The following is a 24,677-nucleotide window of genomic DNA, read 5'->3' as shown; positions in this document are numbered from 1 at the left end:
TGTTGTATTTAGTATCAGATTTTTCATGGACTGACTATGAAAACAAGATGGTTTACTCTGAGCGTCTGCATATGGCAACAAAAGATAATAATATCTAATATTCAGCAAAGCTGAATAACTGTCCCAATCTGTTGCTCACTAAAAACTACAACTCCCAGCATGCTCCGCCCTGCTGCATTAAAGGGGAAATCAAATCAACTGGTGTCGGAACGTTATATAGATTTGTAATTTATTTCTATTATAAAATCTCCAGTCTTCCAGTACTTATCATCTGCTGTATGTCCTGCAGTTAGTGGTGTATTTTTTCCAGTCTGACACACTGCTCTCTGCTGCCACCTCTGTCCATGTCAGGAACTGTCCAGAGCAAGAGAGGTTTTCGATGGGAATTTGTTCCTGACATGGACAGAGGTGGCAGCAGAGAGCACTGTGTCAGACTGGAAAGAATACACCACTTGCTGCAGGGCATACAGCAGCTGATAAGTACTGGAAGACTGGAGATTTTATAATAGAAATAAATTACTAATCTATATAACTTTCAGGCACCAGTTGATTTGAAAGTTTTTTTTTTGTTGTTGTTGCTGGACAACCCCTTTAAGGATTCCTTCACAATCAAATTTCCCACATGTGGCTCTCTGGGTGATGCTACATTGCCGCTCCCTGAGTATTCTGGGAGTTGTAGTTCGGCAACAACCGTTGAGTTATCGGTCGGAATTGGATTCTTAATCCATCTAATGTTGTGGCTCTAAAGCTGCTGCAAAACTACAACTCCCAGCCAGTGGGCTATCAGGGCATGCTGGGGGTTGTAGTTTTGCAATAGCTAGGAAGACTCAAAACAGTTGTTTCAACCTGTAGCTTTCTAGCTTGCAAAACTACAACTCCCATAGTGCTGGCTGCAGGGGCATGCTGGGAGTTGTAGTTTTGCAGCACCTGAAGAGCCCCACATTGGGGCAGATTATGAATGGGGAACCTTAAGCCCTCCAGCTGTGGCAAAACTACAATTCCCATCATGCCTGGACAGCCTTTGGCTGTCCAGGCATGATGGGAATTGTAGTTTTGCCACAGCTGGTAGGACAAGGTTCCCCAGTCCTCTCCAGTTCCTACTCCCACCGTACTGGCTGTATGAGTATGCTGGGAGTTGTAGCCCTGTAATAGTTCTCTGGAGTTCCCCTTTAAGGACTGTCCCACCATCCTCATCCTCGTTTCCTGCTTCATCTTCGTCCACATTCCGTCCTCTTCATTCATGGGAACGCAGTCTACGCTGCACACTTCTAAATCCCGCCTCCAGCTAACCATTTACCCAATAGGAATCCAGTGAAGCAAAGACTGACATTGCTAACTGACCAATAGCCAGCGAGAAAATCAAGGGCCATAAACTACACGTTGATTGGTTTAGGGAATTGATTGACAGTTGCGTGGGCCAATCACCGAGTAGCCCGCTCTACCCTGTTCTTACAGTGAATAGTCGGGTTCTAGCTGTCTCCGTGTCCGGACGTATTACCGGCAGGCGGGCGCAGACATGACTTCTACGAACACTTTCCAGGGCCTGGAAACGGCTAACAAGCCCAGCTCCAGGTGAGACGTGATGGGGAGCACTGCCTATGGGGAGACTGGGAGGGGCAGGGTGGCTTATGTGACAGCCCTTTAACTGCGGTATCTGCAGACAGGAGCTGCGTGCAATGGGCAGGAAGGGTGGAACTGGAGTAAGGGTTGTCATAGGCACAAAGATGTGGCTGCAACCAGGACCAAGCATGGTCATCAGTATATAGACGTCTGTATACCCCTGACCATCAGTATATACATAGACATCTGTATACCCCTGACCGTCAGTATATACTGTATATACATAGACATCTGTATACCCCTGACCATCAGTATATACATAGACGTCTGTATACCCCTGACCATCAGTATATACATAGACGTCTGTATACCCCTGACCATCAGTATATACATAGACGTCTGTATACCCCTGACCATCAGTATATACATAGACGTCTGTATACCCCTGACCATCAGTATATACATAGACGTCTGTATACCCCTGACCATCAGTATATACATAGACGTCTGTATACCCCTGACCATCAGTATATACATAGACGTCTGTATACCCCTGACCATCAGTATATACATAGACGTCTGTATACCCCTGACCATCAGTATATACATAGACGTCTGTATACCCCTGACCATCAGTATATACATAGACGTCTGTATACCCCTGACCATCAGTATATACATAGACATCTGTATACCCCTGGCCATCAGTATATACATAGACATCTGTATACCCCTGACCATCAGTATATACATAGACATCTGTATACCCCTGACCGTCAGTATATACATAGACATCTGTATACCCCTGACCATCAGTATATACTGTATATACATAGACATCTGTATACCCCTGGCCGTCAGTATATACATAGACATCTGTATACCCCTGACCGTCAGTATATACATAGACATCTGTATACCCCTGACCATCAGTATATACTGTATATACATAGACATCTGTATACCCCTGGCCGTCAGTATATACGTAGACATCTGTATACCCCTGACCGTCAGTCTATACGTAGACATCTGTATACCCCTGACCGTCAGTCTATACGTAGACATCTGTATACCCCTGACCGTCAGTCTATACGTAGACATCTGTATACCCCTGACCGTCAGTCTATACGTAGACATCTGTATACCCCTGACCGTCAGTCTATACGTAGACATCTGTATACCCCTGACCGTCAGTCTATACGTAGACATCTGTATACCCCTGACCGTCAGTCTATACGTAGACATCTGTATACCCCTGACCGTCAGTCTATACGTAGACATCTGTATACCCCTGACCGTCAGTCTATACGTAGACATCTGTATACCCCTGACCGTCAGTCTATACGTAGACATCTGTATACCCCTGATCAGTGTTCCGTGCTAATGGCATGGTCAGCAGTATATACTGTATATACCTTGGCATCTGATGATTGTTGTGTATCCACATTGTGTCACCTGGGCAGATCTGATACCTTGTAGCCTATAATGTCACCACATCTTCTATAATTGATCATGTGATAAGTTTATTACACAATATGATGCAATATATCCCATAGATTGTGGGATATGTGTGACATCCCCAGGGGTATGATAGCACCGGTAGTATGATCCTCTATTCTTCAGGCTGACACCCTTAAAGGGTTAAGCAGTAGCGTGCGCCTGCCTCCATCCTGCCGTCTAGCGAGCCATGTGCAGACTATTGTCCCCTGTGTGGTAGAGATGCTGCATGCCCGGCCCAGGCTTTGTTCTGCAGAAAGGTGTGTAAGGATTGGGAAGGACGCCAGCTGTAATGCCGGGGATCTCAGGCCATTATAGTGATTATTGGTCCACGGCGACCGTAACGGTGAGCGGTAAAATGTCATTTATTAGGAAGGAGAAATAAATTCTCTCTCCCCCCCCACCCCCACACACACACACATCCTTACCTGCTTATAATGCACCCGTCTATTACAGCTTCCCCACCAACCTGCCTCCTTCCAGCTGCTGCCAAACTACAACTTCTAGCACAGGGCCGGCTGTCCAGGCATGATGGGAGTTGTAGTTTAGCAACAGCTGGAGAGCCAAGGTTCCCCATCCCTGTAGTCTAGCAGGTCCTGACAGCTGGAAGCTGAGTGCATTATAAACCAGACTGCTGGGAGTTGTAGTTTTGCAACAACTTGAGGGCAACAGGTTTGCTGCATTAGGTAACTTTATTATAAGACATCATGCTGGGAGTTGTAGTTTGGCAGGAGGTTGGGGACCATTGCAGTAGTTTTATTTCTCTGCAGGCGATCATGCTGGGAGTTGTAGTTTGGGGATTATTGTGGTAGTTGATTTCTCTGCAGGCGAGCATGCTGGGAGTCGTATTTTCCGGATTACTGTGGTAGTTGATTTCTCTGCAGACCAGCATGCTGGGAGTTGTAGTTTTGCAACATCAGACGAGCCTATATGAGGGACTATATGAGGTTAGAAAAAAATTACTGCTTTCTCCCAGAAACAGCGCCACCCTCCACCAGGGGCTGCGTCTGGTATTGCACCTCAATCCTATCCAATCCCTGCAGTACCTGATGCAGCCTGGGAATAAGGGTGGCGCTGAAGAGGGCCATCGTGTTTTGATAATGTAACAAAGCCTCGGCTGGGACCATGTCATTTTAAAGTTTTGCAGGACACCCATTAGAGTCGGTCTCCATTGGATGCTTGGGGGTCCCTGCCAGCTCTAGATACCCAGACACCCACCCCACCCCCTTCAACCTGGGGACACTTTGCACTTTCCACTTTGTTCTATCCATCCTGCAAGGCCACGCCCAGACCATGCACTATGTATATGACAGTCCTGAATCACTAGGCTCTATGCAGTGGTGTCTGCAACCTGCGGCTTCTCATCTGGTGTAACTCCCAGCATGCCCTGCAGCCTTTGGCATGCTGGGGGTTGTAGTTTGTACAAGAGCAGTAAATCCACAGGTTGCAGACCCCCTGGGGCACATTCTCAGGGCTGCGTCGTGTGTGGCGATGTCTAGACATGTGCTGGGGGTAGCTGCCCACCGCCGCCGCTCACCTGCCTCCATGGCGGCCTGCAAACCTAGAGAACTGCTCACTCCTAGCTGATGCCGGCACCATGTAACTGCGGTGAGATTAGGATCGGTGTGTGGGCTGGAGAATATGTCACATAGCAGAGCTTCCTATATACAGTGCCAAGTATATTACTATACAGCGCCAAACCTTTCCTGTAACCTCCAGTAATGCCGCCATCTGTATCAGCTATAGGGGAATGTCCCTTTAAATTTTTGTTGTGTAAGGACTGTATATCTGGTTGTGTTAGTATGTGGATCCCTGTCCCATCTATCATCCTGGCAGCTTTATGTGCACCAGAGGAGTAGAGCCCTCCCCATCAGTGTATATACCGTATCCTGTCTATACAGCCTCACCAGGGATACCCCTCACACGTCCAGCCCTCCCACAGTCCTCACTTCTAGGAATATACAATTCTTTCATGGGAAAAGTATCCGGATGACTGGAAGAGCCATTACCCACCCCCCATAACCGTACCTGGTATTTACAGAGAAGGGCTTGTAAAACGTGCGCTGAGAGGGCCGAGTGTTAGTGTCGCACTCCTAAGAGATGGAACGTAGAAGAGAGTGTCCTCTGGAGAGTTCTACAGACCTAATATCTCTACGTAAGACCCTGATGAGTAGGAGTGCACAACGTCTTCCAGAAACAGCGCCACTCCTGACCTCAGGTTGGGTGCAGTATTGCAGCTCAGTTCTATTGCAGTGAATGTAATATCACATCAGGGCTCCAGATGGCGACCAAAATGGTCGCCAATGCGACCGACATTTTGCAAATGGCGCCCAGATTTATTAATCTGGGCGCCATTTGCGACTGGCCCCGGCGGCGGCGCGCTGTCTCTTTAAGATGCGCGGCTGATGCGCGGCTGCCGGGGGTGTCCCGTCCTATCCCCGGCAGCGCGGCGCATCAGTGAGCTGCCTGGGGCCCTGACTTCCGGCACAGGAAGCGCGCGTCAGAGACCCTTCCTGTGTCAGAAGTCACAGCCCCGGCGTACAGGAGCTCACTGACGCGCCGCGCTGCCGGGGATAGGACGGGACACCCTCGGCAGCTGCGCATCAGCCGGGAACAGCGTCCGAAGAAGAAGAGGATCGCCGGGGGAGCGGGTTGTCAGGTGAGTTTGTGTGTTTGTTTTTTTTTAAATATTGCTTAGCATAGAGGAAAGGGGGGGGGCATCTATAATGGGGGGAGAAGAGGGGCCATCTTCAAGGGGGGGAGAGGGGGCCATCTTCAAGGGGGGGAGAGGGGGCCATCTTCAAGGGAAGGGGGGGAGAAGAGGGGGCATCTATAATGGGGGGGGAAAGGGGGCATCTATAAGGGGAGGGGGTATCTATAAGGGGGGGAGAAGAGGGGGCATCTATAATGGGGGGGGGAGAGGGGGCATCTATAATGGGGGGGGGGAGAGGGGGCATCTATAATGGGGGGGGGGGGAGAGGGGGCATCTATAATGGGGGGGGGAGAAGAGGGGCATCTATAATGGGGGGGGAGAGGGGGCATCTATAATGGGGGGGAGGAGGGGGCATCTATAATTCGGGGGAGGAGGGGGCATCTATAATAGGGGTAGAGGGGGTCATCTATAAGGGGAGGGGGCCATCTATAATGGGGGGGGGAGAGGGGGCATCTATAATGGGGGGGGAGGAGGGGGCATCTATAATTCGGGGGAGGAGGGGGCATCTATAATAGGGGTAGAGGGGGTCATCTATAAGGGGAGGGGGCCATCTATAATGGGGGGGGGAGAGGGGGCATCTATAATGGGGGGGAGAAGAGGGGGCATCTATAATGGGGGTAGAGAGGGTCATCTATAAGGGGAGGGGGCCATCTATAAGTGTAGGGCAAACTGGCTGCAGACACTGGGAGATAGATATATGCACAATTATTATTATCAGGGCCCCTCAGGTGTCTGTATTGTAGGGGGTCACTTGCATTAGTCACTAGGTGAGAGATATATCTATCTATATACACATCTTGTGGGGGGTCACTATGGCTGCAGTCATAAGTCTAGCTCAGTATGTATAGACTGTTGCAAGCTTTTAAAGGGAACCTGTCACCCCCGGTGACGGGGTGACAGGCTCCCAACCCCCCGTTAGAACCCCCTTTACTCACTTAATCCCGCCTGGTCCAGCTTCTGAAGATGGTCGGGTCACGGAGATCTCAGCCGCTGCAGCCCGACGCACACACTGAGAGATGAGTCCAACACTCATAGAGAATGACGGAGTGCTGGACTCTCCTGTCATTCTCTATGAGCGTTGGACTCATCTCTCAGCGCACGCCGGGCTGCAGCGGCTGAGATCTCCGGGACCCGACCATCTTCAGAAGCGGGACCCGGCGCGATTAAGTGAGTAAAGGGGGTTCTAACGGGGGGTTGGGAGCCTGTCACCCCGGCACGGGGGTCGACAGGTTCCCTTTAAGTTCAAGTTCAGAAGAGTAAGCCTCATTAAAAGGCTAGCCAAGTGCAGCTGAAGTACTGAGTCAGACTGTATATGGTTGTCAGACTGTATATGGTTGTCAGACTGTATATGGTTGTCAGACTGTATATGGTTGTCAGACTGGATATGGTTGTCAGACTGGATATGGTTGTCAAGTTGCAAGTTTCCATGTTGAACGTTTTCAAACTAAGAAAAGAGAGAATCTAAAGGAGGAGGAGGCTGCTGCGGCCTCTGCACACAGTAAAGGAGGAGGAGGCTGCCGTGGCCTCTGCACACAGTAAGTCCCATAACATTAATTTTACATGGTTTCAAATGTTGGCGACCAAATATTCTATTTGGCGCCTAAATTTTTCAGGTTAGGAGCCAATGGCTCCTAGGTAAATTTTTTAGTCTGGAGCCCTGCACATACAACCTGAGGACAAGTGTGGCGCTGTTTTTTTGTGTTGGAAGCCATGTTTTTGTATTTCTGGATACCCCCTTAAGGCATGGTCACGTGCTCGTTACGTACATGGAGACACCTGTGCTCAAAGGGGTTTTCCAAACTTAGAAAAAAACATGGCCGCTTACTCCCAGAAACAGCGCCACTCTGGTCGACCGTTTGTGTGCAGTATTGCAGCTCAGTTCCTTTGAAGTGAGCGGAACTGAATTGTAATACCACATAAAACCTGAGGATGGGGGTGGCGCTATTTTATATATATAAATTTTTATTTTTTATTTTATTTGTCCTCCTGGTTAATCCCTTTAGGCCGGCTCGGTGGTTTTCTGACTATTCTTGTGGAGTCACTGGGGACTTGTGTCATCACAGGATTGCATCATAATTGTGACGGGGATGGGCACAACCACAACCCTATGAAGGCGCGGCATGTTATGGTGTCTACGGGGAGATATATATAGACACGTCAGGCTGACATTAACAAACATAATGTCAAAGGGACTGTGTGGTGGTCCCCAAGGACCTAGTGGGCCGAACCCAAAACTTTCATCTGTTCCTTTCCCAGTAGTGTCCGGCTGTGTTCATTCCCTGTTCTACATACACAGTATATAATATTTGCTGGGAGAGCTTGGCTTATCCAAGGGCATGCTGGGAGTTACCTGGAAAGCTACACAATGTTTTTACAAGCCAATCCTTCCTCTTTCATCCATGGTGATTGTGGAACGTTCCCATCATCCCCCGGCGTGACCTATATTGGAGTTAGAATCTTCCTATAAAATTTTCCAGGCTTACGGGAGCTGTCCTGGCATTGAGCTGCATGAAGTAATGGACGGCCCTGGACCATCTTCTCTATGAGCCCTCGGATGGTTGTATGGATGGAAGCTGTCTGGTGTCCGTCATCAGCCGCCCTGTGGTTACTGGCGCTGTCATGGTTAATCACAGTAACGCTGTCAGCAGCCCGTAAATCACACACATGTCTGCTTAAAAGCCTTGAGCGGCTGACAGCTCAATGGCCGGGACGAGTGGCTTCACCTGCCGCCTTGTTAATGCGTTTCACGCTTGGGGAGATGTCACCACCTGGGATCACCTCTCGGCTGGGGACGTCTGGGTTGGGCGAACGGCAGGACAGCGACAGATTGCTGAACCCCCTCCCTTGTCTAACGCCTATAAACACCTGATCCTGGTAACTTGGCCATTATGTGGCTGCTTTTCGCAATGTGCCCTCATCTTAGGCTTTGTGGAAACAGAATCTGCCGCACCCCTTAGAAGTCTATGGAGTCCACTGGGTGTCATTTGCAATGGATTTGGTGCACCCTATAGAAGCCGCTGACGCCTTCCATGGGACGAGTGTGCATGTGGTGTGAGGGAAGGTAAGCCGCTGCCAGAAACCTCTGGTGATGGCTTACAAAACATATGTACAGCTGGAGCAAGACGCTTATCTCCCTAAGAAAAAAACCGTGTGGTGAAATTCGACATGATTTTGAACCTTCTCCTTACAAGCTTTAACCGATGTCCTGATAGAACCCACTGGTGGTCAGCTGCAATCGGTGGGGAACCCTGGCACTAAGTGTTCAATAATCCTGCAGCGCCACCACAGGGGACATTAAGCATCACATATTATCCTATCAGATCACTGGGTTGGTTGTATAATACAGGACAGGAGAAAAACCACTGAGGGCAAGAGATGGGGGTCCCGAGCAGAAAAACCACTGAGGGCAAGAGATGGGGGTCCCGGGCAGATGGGGGTCATGCCTGGCTGTCCAGGCATGATGGGAATTGTAGTTTTGCAACAGCTGGAGGGCCAAAGGTTCCCCATCCCGGGACTAGCCCTGAAATAACGTGTCTGTGCAGGTAACATATATATATATATATATAGATAGATAGATAGTAATTCCCAGCCCCTAGGGTGAGGCCTGGTGTGGCCGATCACTCGTATATCCTCACCAGTCAGTATCAGTATGTACTAAAAATGGCCGCCATGTATCAGGCCTCACATACTTCTTACCAGTTCTGTTTCCAGCACAATAAAACTTTAGTTCATCCTCCTTTTTGCATTCTGTGGTTAGGCACCATGTGATCCCCGCTCTTCTATACTCTCTCAGCACGGTCCACCAGAGAACTATTGATCTTGTTGGATTTTAACCATTTAAGTGGCAGAAATTGGGGGGAAAAATGAAGTAATTTGTAAGAAATCTGAAGCCGCAGATCATGTCAGAGAGTGCACATGAGGGTATAGCGATAGCTTCTATAATAAGTAACACAGTCCGGGCCCATAGCCCATCAGGCCGCTGCCGGTGCTCCTGGGATGGTTTTCTCTTTGCACTATGTTTCAGGGGCTCCTCCAGCCCTTTCATTTAAAGGGGATTTTTCATCACACTTCCTTCTCGTCTTCTTTCGGTTCCTCCTCCTCCTCGGTATTATTTCTGGTAAACAGGTGTAATATAGTCTTTGGCAAAAGGCTTCTAGGGTTGGGTTGTGCCAACTTTTTAATAGAAGAAACAAAAAGCACGCTTGGCAAATCTGTTCACACTTGGGTTCCTGAAGAATACGTCCATTGTCTCAATACCACTTGGTTGCCTGCTTCAACCCTATATCATGTACCTTGTAAGGGTTGTAGCGGCATATTTGTCCAGGTGGCACCCTTTCAGAATGGGCATAAGGGGCATGACCTTCATACAAAGGCCTTCAGAAGTCAGGGCAAAGTCTATAGTCAGTCATACAGAAGAGAAAGGACTCTCTTAGTGTTCTTTTGTAGACTCTCTACAGCCCAGTCTATAGGATCGGGAAGTGTTCTCGCCTAAATTCCTGTCCTCTTCTGTAGCAGGATCGGCCCCTGACAGATTCCTCACCGAGCTGCCGACTTCACGTCTGTTTCACAACCATCAGATTTGTTTGCTCGGTCAACAGTTCCTCTCTCCCCCCCCCCCCCCCCCCCCCCCCCCCCCCCCCCCCCCCCCCCCCCCCCCCCCCCCCCCCCCCCCCCCCCCCCCCCCCCTTTGGACTTTTCACTGTTAAGCTGGATAACATATCTCATGTATATTATATGCATGTACAATGCAGTCTATTGTATTCAGCATACCCCCCCCCCCCCCCCCCCCCAAAGGAAGTGTAGGCCGGTAATGTGCAACCGGTCGTAAACTGGTGATGTTACTGATCTCTTGCAGAAGTCGTAACCAGTGAGATCCTGATGGTCCAGTTTGATACTGTGCGTTGCTGTCTACTCTAGTGAGCACTAGGACTAATGTTGAGTGAACTTATCAAACTGTTTGGGTTCGGCAACATTATCCAAACCTGAACGCTCAGCAATGGACTACCAGCAGCTACAGAAATTGGATAATGCCCTAGGGAGCCCTGGAAAACATGGATATGACCTATGGCCTGTGGTTGTATCCCTGTTTTTCAGGACTCCTTAGGGTGGCATCTAATTCCTCCAGCCACCAGGAGTGAGGTGCCAAGCGTTTGGGTTTGGAGAACTTTGCCAAACCAAAACAGTTTGGCAAGTTCACTCAACACTAACCAGGACCCATAAATGACCCCCTGATATGTTCTACAACCAAGTCAGGAGATGACAATTGTAGAAGCTGTAACCTCAGACCCATTCCGAAAACATACAGCCCCCCACCCTTACATTTAAAAAAAAAATAAAAATTTTTGCATAATTTGCTCCAAGATCACCAAATCAAGTTGGTGTAGATTTCTCTTTTCTGAATATCCCTGCAATATTTTTTTACATCAGATCAAAGCTGTGTGATCTTACCCTTAGGCTATGTTCATACACAGTATTTCTGTCAGTTTTTTTTTTTTTTATCCAAAATCAGGAGTGGAACTGACGAGGCAAAATTATAATGGAAAGATTTCCCCGGTCCTGGTTTTGGCTGAAAAAAAAAATCCTGTGTGAACATAGCGTTAAAGTGCTATAAGTCTAAAGCCGGGTTATGTAGAACACTGACAGCGTTACTTTGCTGCGAGGAGTCATTGATGCAGTTTAGGGTTTTCGTTTCCTAGTGTGTTGAGTCAACAAAAGGAAGATAATGGAGGAGGATGGTGACAAAGGAGGCTTTTAGGTTTTTCCTGTTTTCTATAAAAGATGGGAGGGGTGAATGAGGAGAATCATGTGAATGCTGCTGCTATACAGGCGCCTCATTGTATATCAGTAACGTTCTTAGTCCTTAGCGTTCCATCATGACCTGCTTTACAGGGGCTTGTTACTTATTGCAGAGCTCCTATTGGGTAGTGCCTGGTCTATAGGGCTGACCCCTGCTGTGTACCACGTCTCCTGGGTCGGGGGTTTCCCTTTTACTATAACAGCTATCACATGAGGGGCCATAAACCTCTTTCCTCTAATAGCAGATTCCTCTAGAGATTTCCTTCTATGCCTTTAAGTGACCTTTCGAGGATTCCTTCAATAACCCAAATGGAAGGAAGAGGCCATGCAAGGCCTTGTACTAAAGAAGAGGTTGGTCTATTGATTCTGTAGGGCAGGACTAATAAGGGTTATGGGGGTCTCCTACATTCTATTAAAGGAATTGCGGTCACTTTCTGTTGTAGTTTCTTCATTGGTTTGGTTCTGATCTGTATCCATAGACTGTAATAGTTGCTGGGAGTTGTAGTTACAGGGGAGACAGAGGATGGTCACCATTCGGGTAATAGGTAAATATAGGCTGGATACTACTTCACCATTCACTAGGCTCAGATGGGGGTCTCGGTATATCCCACAAGCCATGGCTACTTAGACACCAGAAAAGACTTGGCATTACGAGTACAAAGTTGAGACCTTCTTGGTATATCAGGCCCAGTTGGTTATGGTGCCAGCTGTATTAGGGCGTCATAGGCCGGTGTGCATACAACCCCCAGCCTTCAGCTGTCAGGGCATTATGGGAGGTAGGGGAACAGGGCTGTAGACTATAAGGCCTAGTTTTTTTTGTTTTTTTTTTTTTAGTAGCCTGACCCTAAAAACCTTTATAGTCCTCAGAAGAGAACAACCCAAAAACTTTTGGCATTGGCAGCAAACTTTTAGCTGCATTGTCTACCAGGATTTGTCCAGCCGCAGCCTCTGTGTATATAGATGTTCCCGACCTCGGTGTATATAGATGTTCCCGGCCTCGGTGTATATAGATGTTACCGACCTCGGTGTATATAGATGTTCCCGGCCTCGGTGTATATAGATGTTCCTGGCCTCGGTATATAGATGGTTCTATAGAGTGACTATCCTGGTCGGCAATCCTTGTTGCCCGATATCAGCTCATACTTATATCCTATCACCACGTGTTTGGCCATTATTACCATAGAGTTAAAGGTGAGACGGCCGTCCTAAGCACCTCACTTGACTCTACTTAGCCACTTTAGCTTTTCCTTTAAGAGAGGAAATGGGCTTAAAAGAATAATCCTGGAGATCCTGCACTTTACCTCGGATACTCTGAGAGTCCAGGGACGTGGACGCCTCCTCATTGGTGTGCTCAGCACTGGCGTATGTGTGTATAGGTAGAAAGATATCCACTAGAGTCCTCTGTGAATGTGGGACCGTACACTCAGATGGCTCAAGTGTCCTGTGTGATTACTATAGCAGACGGTATAGGGGGCTTTAGCCTATTATAAGGCGTCTTTGCGGAGCTCAAGGTGAGTTCTTATACTGATGTCGCTATTATATGTAACCCTATGATATATGGTGTATGAGACCCGACGCTTTGTGCAGGTGCTCCCCTATAAGCCGCCATTCACACTATGGACTGTTTTCGTCTATCATCATAGACTAGCTGTGATGGGGACCTCCTGACATTGCTAAACTACAATTCCCGTCATGCCTGGACAGCCTTCGGCTGTCCAGGCATGATGGGAATTGTAGTTTAGCAACAACTTGAGGACCGCAGGTTCCTCATCTCTCATATATATGGGGGGCGATTTATTAAACATGGTGTAAAGTGAAACTGGCCCAGTTGCCCCTAGCAACCAATCAGATTCCACCTTTCATTCCTCACAGAGTCCTTGGAAAATGAAAGGTGGAATCTGATTGGTTGCTGGGGGCAACTGAGCCAGTTTCACTTTACACCATGTTTGATAAATCTCCCCCATCATTTTTTTATTTTTATTTTTTTATTTCTACAGCTGCTCCGCTCAGGGTTGTGGAAAGCTGGGTTGTTTTTTACCTTTCGCTTGTTATGACTATAACGTTCGTTCTTTGCTGTAGATCAGGATTCGGTGATTTCCGTCCTGACCCCGGGCCCCATCACCTCTGCAGCGGCCGCAGCTGGGAGAGGTTATCCGCGTTTCCTGTGTAAATAGCTGAAATGCATTGGATTCTTACATCTGCATTTTACTATGTCGGAGGCTCATGTGTCCCATGGACATTTACACCACTGTTTTTGGGGGTTTTTTTCCGCCGTAATTATGAAAATAGCAACAAAACCGCGATTGAATGTGAATAAAAAAGCTTCTTTCTTCCTATTCCTCACTGATACCATGTAGTCATTGGCAGGGACACTAAGGGACTGGGAATTGTTTAATGCAGTCCTGTACACATGATGATCCAAACCTAATAGGCTCCTTAAATGGGCACTGTCACTTTAAGAAACAACTGTTGACACATGAAAAGTTTTAATCAGTCGGGGTCTGGGTGTTGAGGCAAGAATGAGTTGGGAGAAGTGTGAGGTAAGTGTGTTCTCTCCTAGCTCTGTGCGCTTAAAGGGGTTGTCCAGCGAAAATCTTTTTCTTTCAAATCAACTGGTGCCAGAAAGTTATATAGATTTTTAATTTACTTCTATTAAAAAAATCTCAAGTCTTCCCATATTTATCAGCTGCTGTATGTCCTGCAGGAAATGTAGTTTTATTTTCAGTCTGACACAGTGCTCTCTGCTGACATCTCTGGCCGAGACAGGAACTCTCTGGTTTTCTATGAATCCCCATAAAAAACCTCTTATTGCTGTGGACAGTTCCTGAGGTGTCAGCAGAGAGCAGTGTGACAGACTGAAAATAAAACATTTCCTGCATGACATACAGCAGCTAATAAGTATAGGAAGACTTGAGATTTTTTTAAAAGAACTAAATCACAGATCTATATAACTTTCTGATATCAGTTGATTTGAATGAAAAAGGTTTTCGCTGGACAACCCCTTTAATGTAAGTCTATAGGACAGAGAGTGGGGAGAGAAGCGCTCAGCCATGCACTTCTCTCTGCTTGTTCTAGCAGTCGGGCCAATCACAACTTTTGACATGTCTCTGGAACAATTTAATAGGTACACTTTAAATGACTTGGCTTAGGTACAGGTCTGCCTGTGTATTCCGACCCTTAGGCCAGTTTTACACGTTCCGTATCACTGCGAAGATGTAAAACCAGGAGCGGAATTCGCAGCGTGAAATCCACTGCAATACGGTGTGTGAAGCCACCCTTAAAGGGACCTGAGCTGGGGTTATAGGATCATATTGGAGACTACTGATCCTCCTGTCGATCTCTCGTCTTTCTGATCCTATGTGTTGTGTTAAAGTATAAAGAAAATTCTTGGGTTCCCCTTTAATTTAGAAGGGGTTTTCCGGGCTGTTGGTGAAGGCTTGACGCTGTGGACTTGGTACGTTCCATGTTTGCATAGCGTCCTGTGGCTAGTCACCCCTTCCCCCACGCTGTATCAGCTGATGTGTGTTGGCAGAGATCACCGTCTCTGCTTTTAATATCTGAAGGTCCTTACACGGTGACAGGACACGTCTCTGCGCAGTCACCCTGCCAGCCGACACCACCCAGCCTATGGGCCGCTCACATGGTACTCCACACACTATCTCTTTATACCAGTATATAGGACAAGCTGCTGCTATCAGTCCCCCGCAATGTAGGCAACACAACAGTGTAGTCTGTTCAGTCTGAAGTGGCTGATAACAGAGAGCAATAGAATGCAGGTAAACCCAGAATGCTGTTGCAATCTGTCGGTCTTAGGAGCTGTTTGCTGTCAGTGAATAGATAGCTGCATACTATCAGGACAGGTATCTATAGTGTATCTGACGTGTATAGTGTCCACACCTGTATGATACAGGCAGGAATTCATAAATGAATTCTATTAAAAAAAAATATCCTGTCTTACTTATCAGCTGCTGTATGTCCTGCAGGAAGTGGTGTATTTTCCAGTCTGATATAGTGGTCTCTGCTGCCACCTCTGTCCATGTCAGGAACTGTCCATAGCAGCAGCAAATCCCCATAGAAAACCTCTCCTGCTCTGGACAGTTCCTGACATGGACAGAGGTGGCAGCAGAGAGCAGTGTGACAGACTGGAAAGAATACATCACTTACTGCAGGACATATGGCAGCTGATAAGTACTGGAATTAATAGAACTAATTTACAAATCTGTAAACTTTCTAACGCTAGTTGATTGTTTCCTGCGGAGTACCCCTTTAATTCATGTGATGTGTAGGATGCAGATAAGGGCACTGCTCTTGGGGGATCACTCCTCATGAATGCAGATTTCCTAACCAGTACCTCCTCCTCTTCCTCCCTTAGGGTTCTGAAGCCGCCGGGTGGAGGATCCAGCTGTATATTTGGAAGTTCAGAGGAAAGTGCTGCCCCAAGGCGACAGAACAAGATGTCCTCTAATATCTTCGATGCACCTCCGGAGCCTGACAACACACCAAAGAGGTCCAACCCCCCAGGTTAGTCCTGAGGATCAGTGCAGTTATATACACTGGAGTTCCTAAAGCATATAGTCCACCACCAGCAGAATAGTGATTGCAGCTCTGGAGTATAATACAAAATGTAACGCAGGATCGGTACAGGATAAGTTATATAATGTATGTACACAGTGACCCCACAAGCAGAATAGTGAGTGCAGCTCTGAAGTATAATACAGGATGTAACTCAGGATCAGTAATGTATGTACACAGTGACCTCACCAGCAGAATACTGAGTGCAGCTCTGGAGTATAATATAGTATGTAACTCAGTACAGGATCAGTAATGTAATGTATGTACACAGTGACCCCACCAGCAGAATAGTGATTGCAGCTCTGGAGTATAATATAGGATGTAACTCAGGATCAGTAATGTATGTACACAGTGACCTCACCAGCAGAATACTGAGTGCAGCTCTGGAGTATAATATAGTATGTAACTCAGTACAGGATCAGTAATGTAATGTATGTACACAGTGACCCCACCAGCAGAATAGTGATTGCAGCTCTGGAGTATAATATAGGATGTAACTCAGGATCAGTAATGTATGTACACAGTGACCTCACCAGCAGAATACTGAGTGCAGCTCTGGAGTATAATATAGTATGTAACTCAGTACAGGATCAGTAATGTAATGTATGTACACAGTGACCCCACCAGCAGAATTGTGATTGCAGCTCTGGAGTATAATATAGGATGTAACTCAGGATCAGTAATGTATGTACACAGTGACCCCACCAGCAGAATAGTGAGTGCATCTCTGGGGTATAATACAGGATGTAACTCAGGATCGGTACAGGATCAGTAATGTAATGTATGTACACAGTGACCTCACCAGCAGAATAGTGAGTGCATCTCTGGGGTATAATACAGGGTGTAACTCAGGATCAGTACAGGATCAGTAATGTAATGTATGTACACAGTGACCCCACCAGCAGAATAGTGAGTGCATCTCTGGGGTATAATACAGGATGTAACTCAGGATCAGTTATGTAATGTATGTACACAGTGACCCCACCAGCAGAATAGTGAGTGCAGCTCTGGGGTATAATACAGGATGCATCTCAGGACCAGTACAAAGTCGCTCATCTTTTCCTCCCTTCGTTGTTCCTGGCAGCGCCTGTCAAACACTAAGCAATTCTGGCGGTGAGTGAGCAGCATGTGAGGACAGGGATTAGCACAGAATAACATTAGTGCTTGGTCAGGGCATCCATAATAGACAATAGGACATCAGTGTGTTGTTATGGTGCTGTTGTTGTGTATTGGTTTCCCTGCAGGGATGCTGCACAGTCCAGGATCTGTGTAATAGAAGCCCAGGAGTTGTTACTAGATTTTGTTTCTGTAACCCAATGATCCCCCAACCTGTGGCTCTTCAGCTGCAGATGTCAGGGCATGCTGGGAGTTGTAGTTGTACTCGCAGGTTGCGGATCACTGCAGTAACCACTGAGCCGTAGCTCCCATCTTGGTCTCTGTTGTCTCTGCAGGGTCTCGGGTTTCACACCTATTGCCTCCAGGTGGCTTTGTACAATGCATACTTGCCTCCATGAATGCAGCCAGTATACGGACGCTATTTACAGAGGACAGGCGACTGAATGACTTGGACAGGACAGGACTAGTCTGGTTTGTAAGGAAACTTGAGAAGGGCTTTCTGTTACATAATGAACTAAACCGTGTCGCTCACAACTTCTTAAGCAGAAATGTGATTCTCCTTGTACTTGAATACGAAATTCCCTCCGATCAGTATGGAGGATGAGCGGCCGTCTTATGTCTCTGGTGACGTTTATCCCACAGTGTCATACAGGTCCGTGATCCATAACCTGTGGCAGGAATACAACTCCCAGCATGGAGGCCATAGGACAGGAGTAGGGAACCCTGGCTCTCGAGCTGTTGCAAAACTACAACTCCCATCATGCCTGGACAGCTAAAGCTTTGGCTGTCTGGGCATGATGGGAGTTGTAGTTTTGCAACAGCTGGAGGGCTAAGGTTCCATACCCTGGCCATAGCAGTGATCTCCAATCTGTGGATATCCATCTGTTGCAGAACTACAATTCCCAGCATGCTGGAGAGACAAAGATCATAGAGGTAATAACTGAGCACGTCCTGCATATTGTGCTCGGCCGCAGGCAGGCCTCCTCCAGCAGGAGATGGGAGGACTGGAGACAGCTGGGGACTGTGCTGAGCTGGCACTTGTGGCTCTTGTATCAGATACTCGGAGGCGCCTCCTCGGCCGGAGAAGACGTCTTCTCCGCTGTCACTCCAGATGTTTACACAGTGCGACCAGTCTCCTGCGTATGGGAGAGGCTGCCTAGTGTGACCTGTAATGAACCCCCTCTATTGGCGAACCAGAGAAATATAACTGCAACATTTTGGGGGTACAGAGGAGGAATGGTATTCATCAGGCATATGTCATACAATGCAATTCCCTGAATTCTGGCTGCCGCCCCCTATCTAGGGAGGAGGAGGAGGGTCTGGGTGTAATACATACAAATCCAGGAACTGGCCAGATGTGCAAATATCATGGGAGAGGCGAGGAGGTAGCAGATTTGCAGCCTGCAGTGTACCGTGCCTCCCACACAGACCTCCTGCAGGTGGGGAGCCATATACAGTGGCCAGAAACAGGAATCTGTGGCGGCCCCAGATATTCCAGCAGTATATAGTATATGCACATTAGATGAATGGTGGATGGACTGTCTGATGTGTATGAGGGCTTCCTGACTCTACCCCAACAGCCAATGGCAAATATGAGAAACAACGGACATGTTGGATTCAAGGATACCCTGCGAGTCTGACAACTGGTTTATCCCTCCAGAACACACATGTGCTTAGTCTGGCTGAGGGTGCGAGTGTATGTGGGGATTTGGGAGAGAGGCATGTTTGTACATCGACTATCTTATATGCAGATGGAATGGATTAAAAGAGTACTCCGGCGAAAATCTTTTTCTTTCAAATCAACTGGTGTCAGGAAGTTATATAGATTAGTAATTTACTTCTATTTTTAAAAATTTCCAGTTTTCCATTACTGATCAGCTGTTGTATGTCCTGCAGGAAGTGGTATCCCCCTCTTTTGGAGCACAGATCATGGCCTCTGTACACACATTTGGACTTGTGAACGGGGCCATGACATCTATTAGTCCTATGTTCTGAACTACGGACATGTGAATAGGGCCTTACCTGCAGATTTCTATCGACAGCATTGGTGCCATTCTAATGACTTATCTTTGGCTTCTTCCCTTAGGAGGAAAGACCAGTGGTATCTTCCAGGACCCGGCCCCTGTACAATCTGGACAGTCACCAGTACGGCAAAACCCACCAGGTGGAAAGACCAGTGGTATCTTCCAGGACCCGGCCCCTGTACAATCACCTGCTCGACAAAACCCACCAGGAGGAAAAACCAGTGATATCTTTGGTGAAGCGCAGCTGACAACAAGCCCTAAGGCACATCCCAATAAACCTAAGGTGTGTATGGTATAACGTGCCCACAAGTATGAATGGAGGAGAACTCATTATGCAGAATGGGCATCTCCTGCTGGGGGACATGGATTGAGATTATTACAATCTAATTTTATGTCTTTTTGTATTTTCAGGATAACATCTCACTTAAACAGGAACCTAAAGCTAACACTACACCCGGTAAGTAGCCGCAGTAGTAGGCATGCCCCCTGCCCCCATTCACTCCGCTGATAGGGAATCAGCACAACTTCTGTTATTGGCTGCGTGCAGGATTTCTTCTCAGTCTGATATTGCCAGAACATGGTGATGCTTGTGCCCCATCACTAGTTGAACTACTGACAGAGGTATATCCCCTCTAGATGTTTATGGCATATCCACAGTATATGGATAGGGGTACCACCTCTAAGAGCCCACTTATCTGAAGAGCAACCACCTTGGTGACCTTCTCATCAGGTGGGTCGGAGGAACACTGGTCTCCGAATTAATGCGGTCAGGCCTCTAGAACCCACTACCATCACTGTCACGGGGTTCATGCTGCAGGGTATATACAGTAAGTGCAACAATAATAGCCATGCACATTAGATTAAAGGGGTTGACTGAGCTCTCCACTGTGTAGTGCAGGTGTGTTAGCACCCGCTGATCATTGAGATATCATGTGGATCCGTTTATTTTCTCTGGGAAAAAAAATTTTTTGGGGGCCAAATCCTCCAATTATTGCAAGATTGCTGAATGGCCTAATGTGCAGCTCCTTGTATGTCTGGCATTAGTCGGGCACCATGCAGACATCCAGCCTCACTGTAGGAGTGAATACTGTGCACGTATGTCCTATATATACACACAGTGTGACTGCCCCCAGTCATGGCTGCTCTATTTTAGACCTGAGTGTTGTGTGTAATAGCTGAATATAGACACGGCTGTAGAATAACACCCACCACACTGTAGCAGGCAAAACAGATAAGCCGTAATAGTAACCGCTGCACACTTCCTTTTTGTATGGAGATGTGAGCGCATATAAATTCTAAAAGTCTCCGTATAATGCTATGCATAAGGTTAAAACTATAGACCCACAACATAAAAACACCCCAAACATTTTCTTTCTGAAGCTCCTGTGCAGACTTATCCGCCAGTCATATTGACATCTGTATGACTCCTTGCTGCTTAATGTTAACTTATGTTAGCAAGAAGCAGGGTTCAAGATGGCATAACTGCTGGATCAGACTACACGAGGTTGGTTTGTTTTGTAGTCTGTTACCATGGTTTGGTTTGTAGTCTGTTACCATGGAAACGCACAGGTCTTTTTCTGCAAAGTTACAGAGATACAAGTTACAAAGTTGTGAGCCCCAGTAATCAGCTTTAAATGGGCGCTGTCACTTTAAAAAAGGCTTTGATTGATCAGGGTCTGGGTATTCAGATCCCCATCATTCATAAGAGAAGCACTTCACTCACCAGCTTGTGGCTTTTTTCCATTTTGCTGCAGGAAGTGATTGGTAGTAAAGCACCCAGCAAGGCGCTTCTCCCAGCTCTAATGATCGTTTGGGCTCTGAACACTCACATAAAAATTTTGACATGTCTCTGTGACAAAGTCCAAAGTTGTTGTTTTTTTTTAATTAAAGTAAAAGGGAAACTTAATTTTATTTTTATCACCTTGTTGTTCCAGTGAAAGCTGATCCACCGGCACCGGCACCGGCACCGGCCCCCCCACCAGAAGAGAAAACACCCGTTGCCAAAGAAGAAAAAGTTGTGGAAAAAGCTGCAGAAAAAGTTCCAGAAAAAGCTCCAGCTAAAGTTCCAGAGCCAGACCTGACTGCACACGAACCACATCTTGGTCCACGGCCAAGGTGCCACAACAGAGTCCTGAACCCGCCAGGAGGCAAATCTAGTGTCACTTTCTATTAAGTCACAGTGTAACAGAATCAGCAGGGCGGCCGGCGATCTCATCATAGTTAGAAGTGGACGTCATCTGGTGAGGACCACGGGGTAACGACATAACGCCACACAAAGCCAGGAAGCTGAGATATGTGACGCTGTTTGGTGTCATCCTCACATTGTAGAGCTGCTTAGCTGTCGGCAGGCCTGATGCAGAGTAGGTGCAGGCAGCCATAGATACGTTAACCCAGTGAATGGGGCAAATCCAAGGGTCTGCCACATGTTCTCTTCCAAATCCATAATGGATGTAAAGATACAATGTGTGAACAAGGACTGAAGCAGCTCTACACTGGAAGAACTCAAACAGCTTCCTGTATCTTAGCTTCCTAAAATGCTGATTTTTGAGATCTATGAGAAGAGAGAGGCCTTAAAGTGAGTGTCTACTTTTGCTATGTACTGATCAGCGTAATGGGAGAACTGCTTCCCTTATACAGAGCTCCAAATCCCCTGCATCCACATGGATTGAAATTAAAGGGGTTATACAGGACATAGCTGCCTTCTTCCAGAAACAGCCACACTCTTGCCCTCAGTTTGTGTGTGGTATTGCAGCTCAGTTTTCTTGAGGTGAATGGACGACACCCCTATGGCAAGATTGTGGCTACCACAAGTGGTCCTGACCCATGTGGTGGACATATCTTGTGGGAATAAACCTTTACATGCTATCAGCAGCTCTCCAGCTCTTACAAAACTACAATTCCCAGCATGCCTGGACAGCTAAAGCTATGGCTGTCCAGGCATGATGGGAATTGTAGTTTTGCCTGAGTTTGACACCCCTGCCAAAAGTAGTCATGTAAACGTGACTGCCATAATTTTATCCTGTATACCTACGCAGGGGATTTGGAGCCATACATCGTAAGAAAAGTTTCCAACACTACATCGATATAAGAAATGAATTGGCAACGAAGTTGGCTAAGGGTACAAACCCACTTGACGTATTTGCTGCGTGAATCAGTCTTAAAAATAAGCAGGCAAAACGCAGGTTGGCTTTATACAATTGTCCTGCGTTAAAATACGCAATTGCGTATTTTTGAAGCGTGAAGCTTGTTGTTAGCAAAGCATCAGTTGTTAACCTGTGTGAAAAACGCATGTAGCTTCACGCTTCAAAAATACGCAATTGCGTATTTTAACGCAGAACAATTGTATAAAGCCAACCTGCGTTTTGCCTGCTTATTTTTAAGACTGATTCACGCAGCAAATACGTCAAGTGGGTTTGTACCCTAAAAGAGAGTGATGTTGTTACCCATAGCAACCAATTACAGCATAATTGTAGTAGTTTCAGAAATTAAACCTGAGCACTGATTGGTTGCTATGGGCCACTGTTTTGAACTGTTGCCCTTAGCAACCAATCACAGATCGGCTTTAATTTTCTATCCTGCTCTTGGAAAATGAAAGCAGTGCTGTGATTGGTTGTTACAAATAAGGACAGTTTTTAAAAACCGTTGCCCATAGCAACCTATCAGAGCTATGTATTTTACTGGTAGCTGTGAAGTGAAAGCTAAGCAGGGATTGGTTGCCATGGGCAACAGACAGTCTTTCGAGTGGCGAGTTCTGATAAATCTACCCCATTGTAGATAAGGAAGGTGATTGAGGTAGAGGAATCATGGGAATTCTATTAATGGCCGCCCATGACTTATTTTACGCTTCCCTTACCCAAACTCCTTTTAGTTCTCACATTGAGATGACGTAAAGTGATCCTGGTTGGTACTAGTGCCATGTCTGTGAGGGTAGATGCCACCATACTCCCCTCCTGGTGATGTGGGTGGATATGGATGCGCCCTACTGATTCTGCTACCTGTCCTATTGCCTTTTAATCACCTCAGCTTTTTAAGAGGCTCCTCAACCATAGGTGCTCGCACCCTCCCCATCCACCTCCATGCCAGGAAAAAAACCTAATTGTTTCCTAAAATATTCTTTTTAAAAGGACATTCTAAATGTCGGTGTGTTCCTTTAAAGGCCTGTAAAGGGGATGTCGCCTCTATGGATCAATGGCTTGTGAAGGGTGCAGAGTACAATGAAGTACGAGTAAAGAGCTGAAGTTTCCCTGACTTGAGCAGTCGGCCATTGTGGGATATAATTATATTGGAAAAACAACCATTATCTTAGTAATCTCCAAAGGGTTATTCCCCTATCAACAGGATAGGGCTTTAAGTGGGTGTGCAACCACTGAGATGGGGGGGATACCCCCTTTAAGGGACACTTATGAAAAACAAACACTTATTTCTACTCCAGGGCCTGAGTGGGCGGAGCATGACAGAGAAGACGAAAGAGAACACTGTGTCATGCTCCACCCACTCAGGAACTGCACTAGGGACAACTCGAGTTTTGTATGAAGAGTTCTTTACTTCCACTAGAAAATGGCGGATCACTGGGCACCATGTGTTTGTGCATATTGACCGTAACGATTGGACAGACTTAAAATTTCTAAAGCCCAGTTCACATGGTGCAGTTTTTCCCGCACAGATGGTGTGGAGTCTGAACACTTCAGTGTTCAGTTCTAGCTTCAGAATGTGAACCGAGTCAGCCGTATATCACTTTGTCTATATTAGGGGTAGGGAACCTTAGCTCTCCAGCTATTGCAAAACTACAACTCCCATCATGCCTGGGCAGCTAAAGCTTTGGCTGTCCGGGCATGATGGGAGTTGTAGTTTGGCAACAGCTGGAGAGCTAAGGTTCCCTACTAGAGATGAGCGAACCGGGTTCAGGTTCGAGTCCATCCGAACCCGATCGTTCGGCATTTGATTAGCGGTGGCTGCTGAACTTGGATAAAGCTCTAAGGTTGTCTGGAAAACATGGATACAGCCAATGACTATATAAATGTTTTTCACATAGCCTTAGGGCTTTATCCAAGTTCAGCAGCCACCGCTAATCACATGCCAAAAGTTCGGGTTCGGATCGACTTGAGCATGCTCCAGGTTTGCTCGTCTCTTTTCCCTACCCCTGGTCTATATGAAAGGGGTGCCACATCATCTTTGTGTTATGAAGCTTTTCTTTTCATATAGGCTATCATGACATTTATACATTTTTAGAACGTTTTAGCTATTTTCTTTTAATCTTTTCACCATCCAAGTGAACAGAAAGTGATTACTTAGGTCTAAAATACTGGATCATTATTGTGGCTACATCCTGTCGTTGGCAAGGGACTGGCACTATACCAATGCAACTATATAGGAAGATATTACCCAGTGATGTAGGGGAC

General features: G+C 46.9%; 1 protein-coding gene across 3 annotated transcripts; it reads left to right on the top strand.

Moving 5' to 3' along the window:
- Positions 1 to 1,433: 1,433 nt before the first annotated feature.
- On the top strand, positions 1,434 to 22,442 carry JPT2 (Jupiter microtubule associated homolog 2). Of its 3 annotated transcripts, none has more exons than XM_069984167.1 (5): positions 1,434 to 1,572; positions 15,939 to 16,087; positions 19,341 to 19,561; positions 19,690 to 19,735; positions 21,213 to 22,442. In XM_069984167.1, the coding sequence occupies exons 1-5, from the start codon at positions 1,517 to 1,519 to the stop codon at positions 21,449 to 21,451; spliced, it is 711 nt and encodes a 236-aa protein (XP_069840268.1). In that variant the 5' UTR covers positions 1,434 to 1,516; the 3' UTR covers positions 21,452 to 22,442. The 3 variants fall into 3 exon arrangements, with proteins under 3 accessions (XP_069840268.1, XP_069840271.1, XP_069840270.1); XM_069984170.1 differs by lacking the exon at positions 1,434 to 1,572 and adding an exon at positions 5,640 to 5,716; XM_069984169.1 differs by lacking the exon at positions 1,434 to 1,572 and adding an exon at positions 14,561 to 15,209.
- The last annotated feature ends 2,235 nt before the right edge of the window (positions 22,443 to 24,677 follow it).

This window comes from Dendropsophus ebraccatus, chromosome 9 (assembly GCF_027789765.1).
Source record: "Dendropsophus ebraccatus isolate aDenEbr1 chromosome 9, aDenEbr1.pat, whole genome shotgun sequence".
Taxonomy (NCBI): Eukaryota; Metazoa; Chordata; class Amphibia; order Anura; family Hylidae; genus Dendropsophus; species Dendropsophus ebraccatus.
This window is presented reverse-complemented; position numbering and strand designations above follow the sequence as displayed.

What these genes read in the sequence shown, in the direction of transcription:
- JPT2 (XM_069984167.1), top strand. Translation starts at nt 1,517, where the DNA reads ATGACTTCTACGAACACTTTCCAGGGCCTGGAAACGGCTAACAAGCCC. An exon ending in AAAGAGGTCCAACCCCCCAG is followed by an intron (nt 16,088 to 19,340) that starts GTTAGTCCTGAG and finishes TTCTTCCCTTAG; the next exon opens with GAGGAAAGACCAGTGGTATC. An exon ending in TAAAGCTAACACTACACCCG is followed by an intron (nt 19,736 to 21,212) that starts GTAAGTAGCCGC and finishes TTGTTGTTCCAG; the next exon opens with TGAAAGCTGATCCACCGGCA.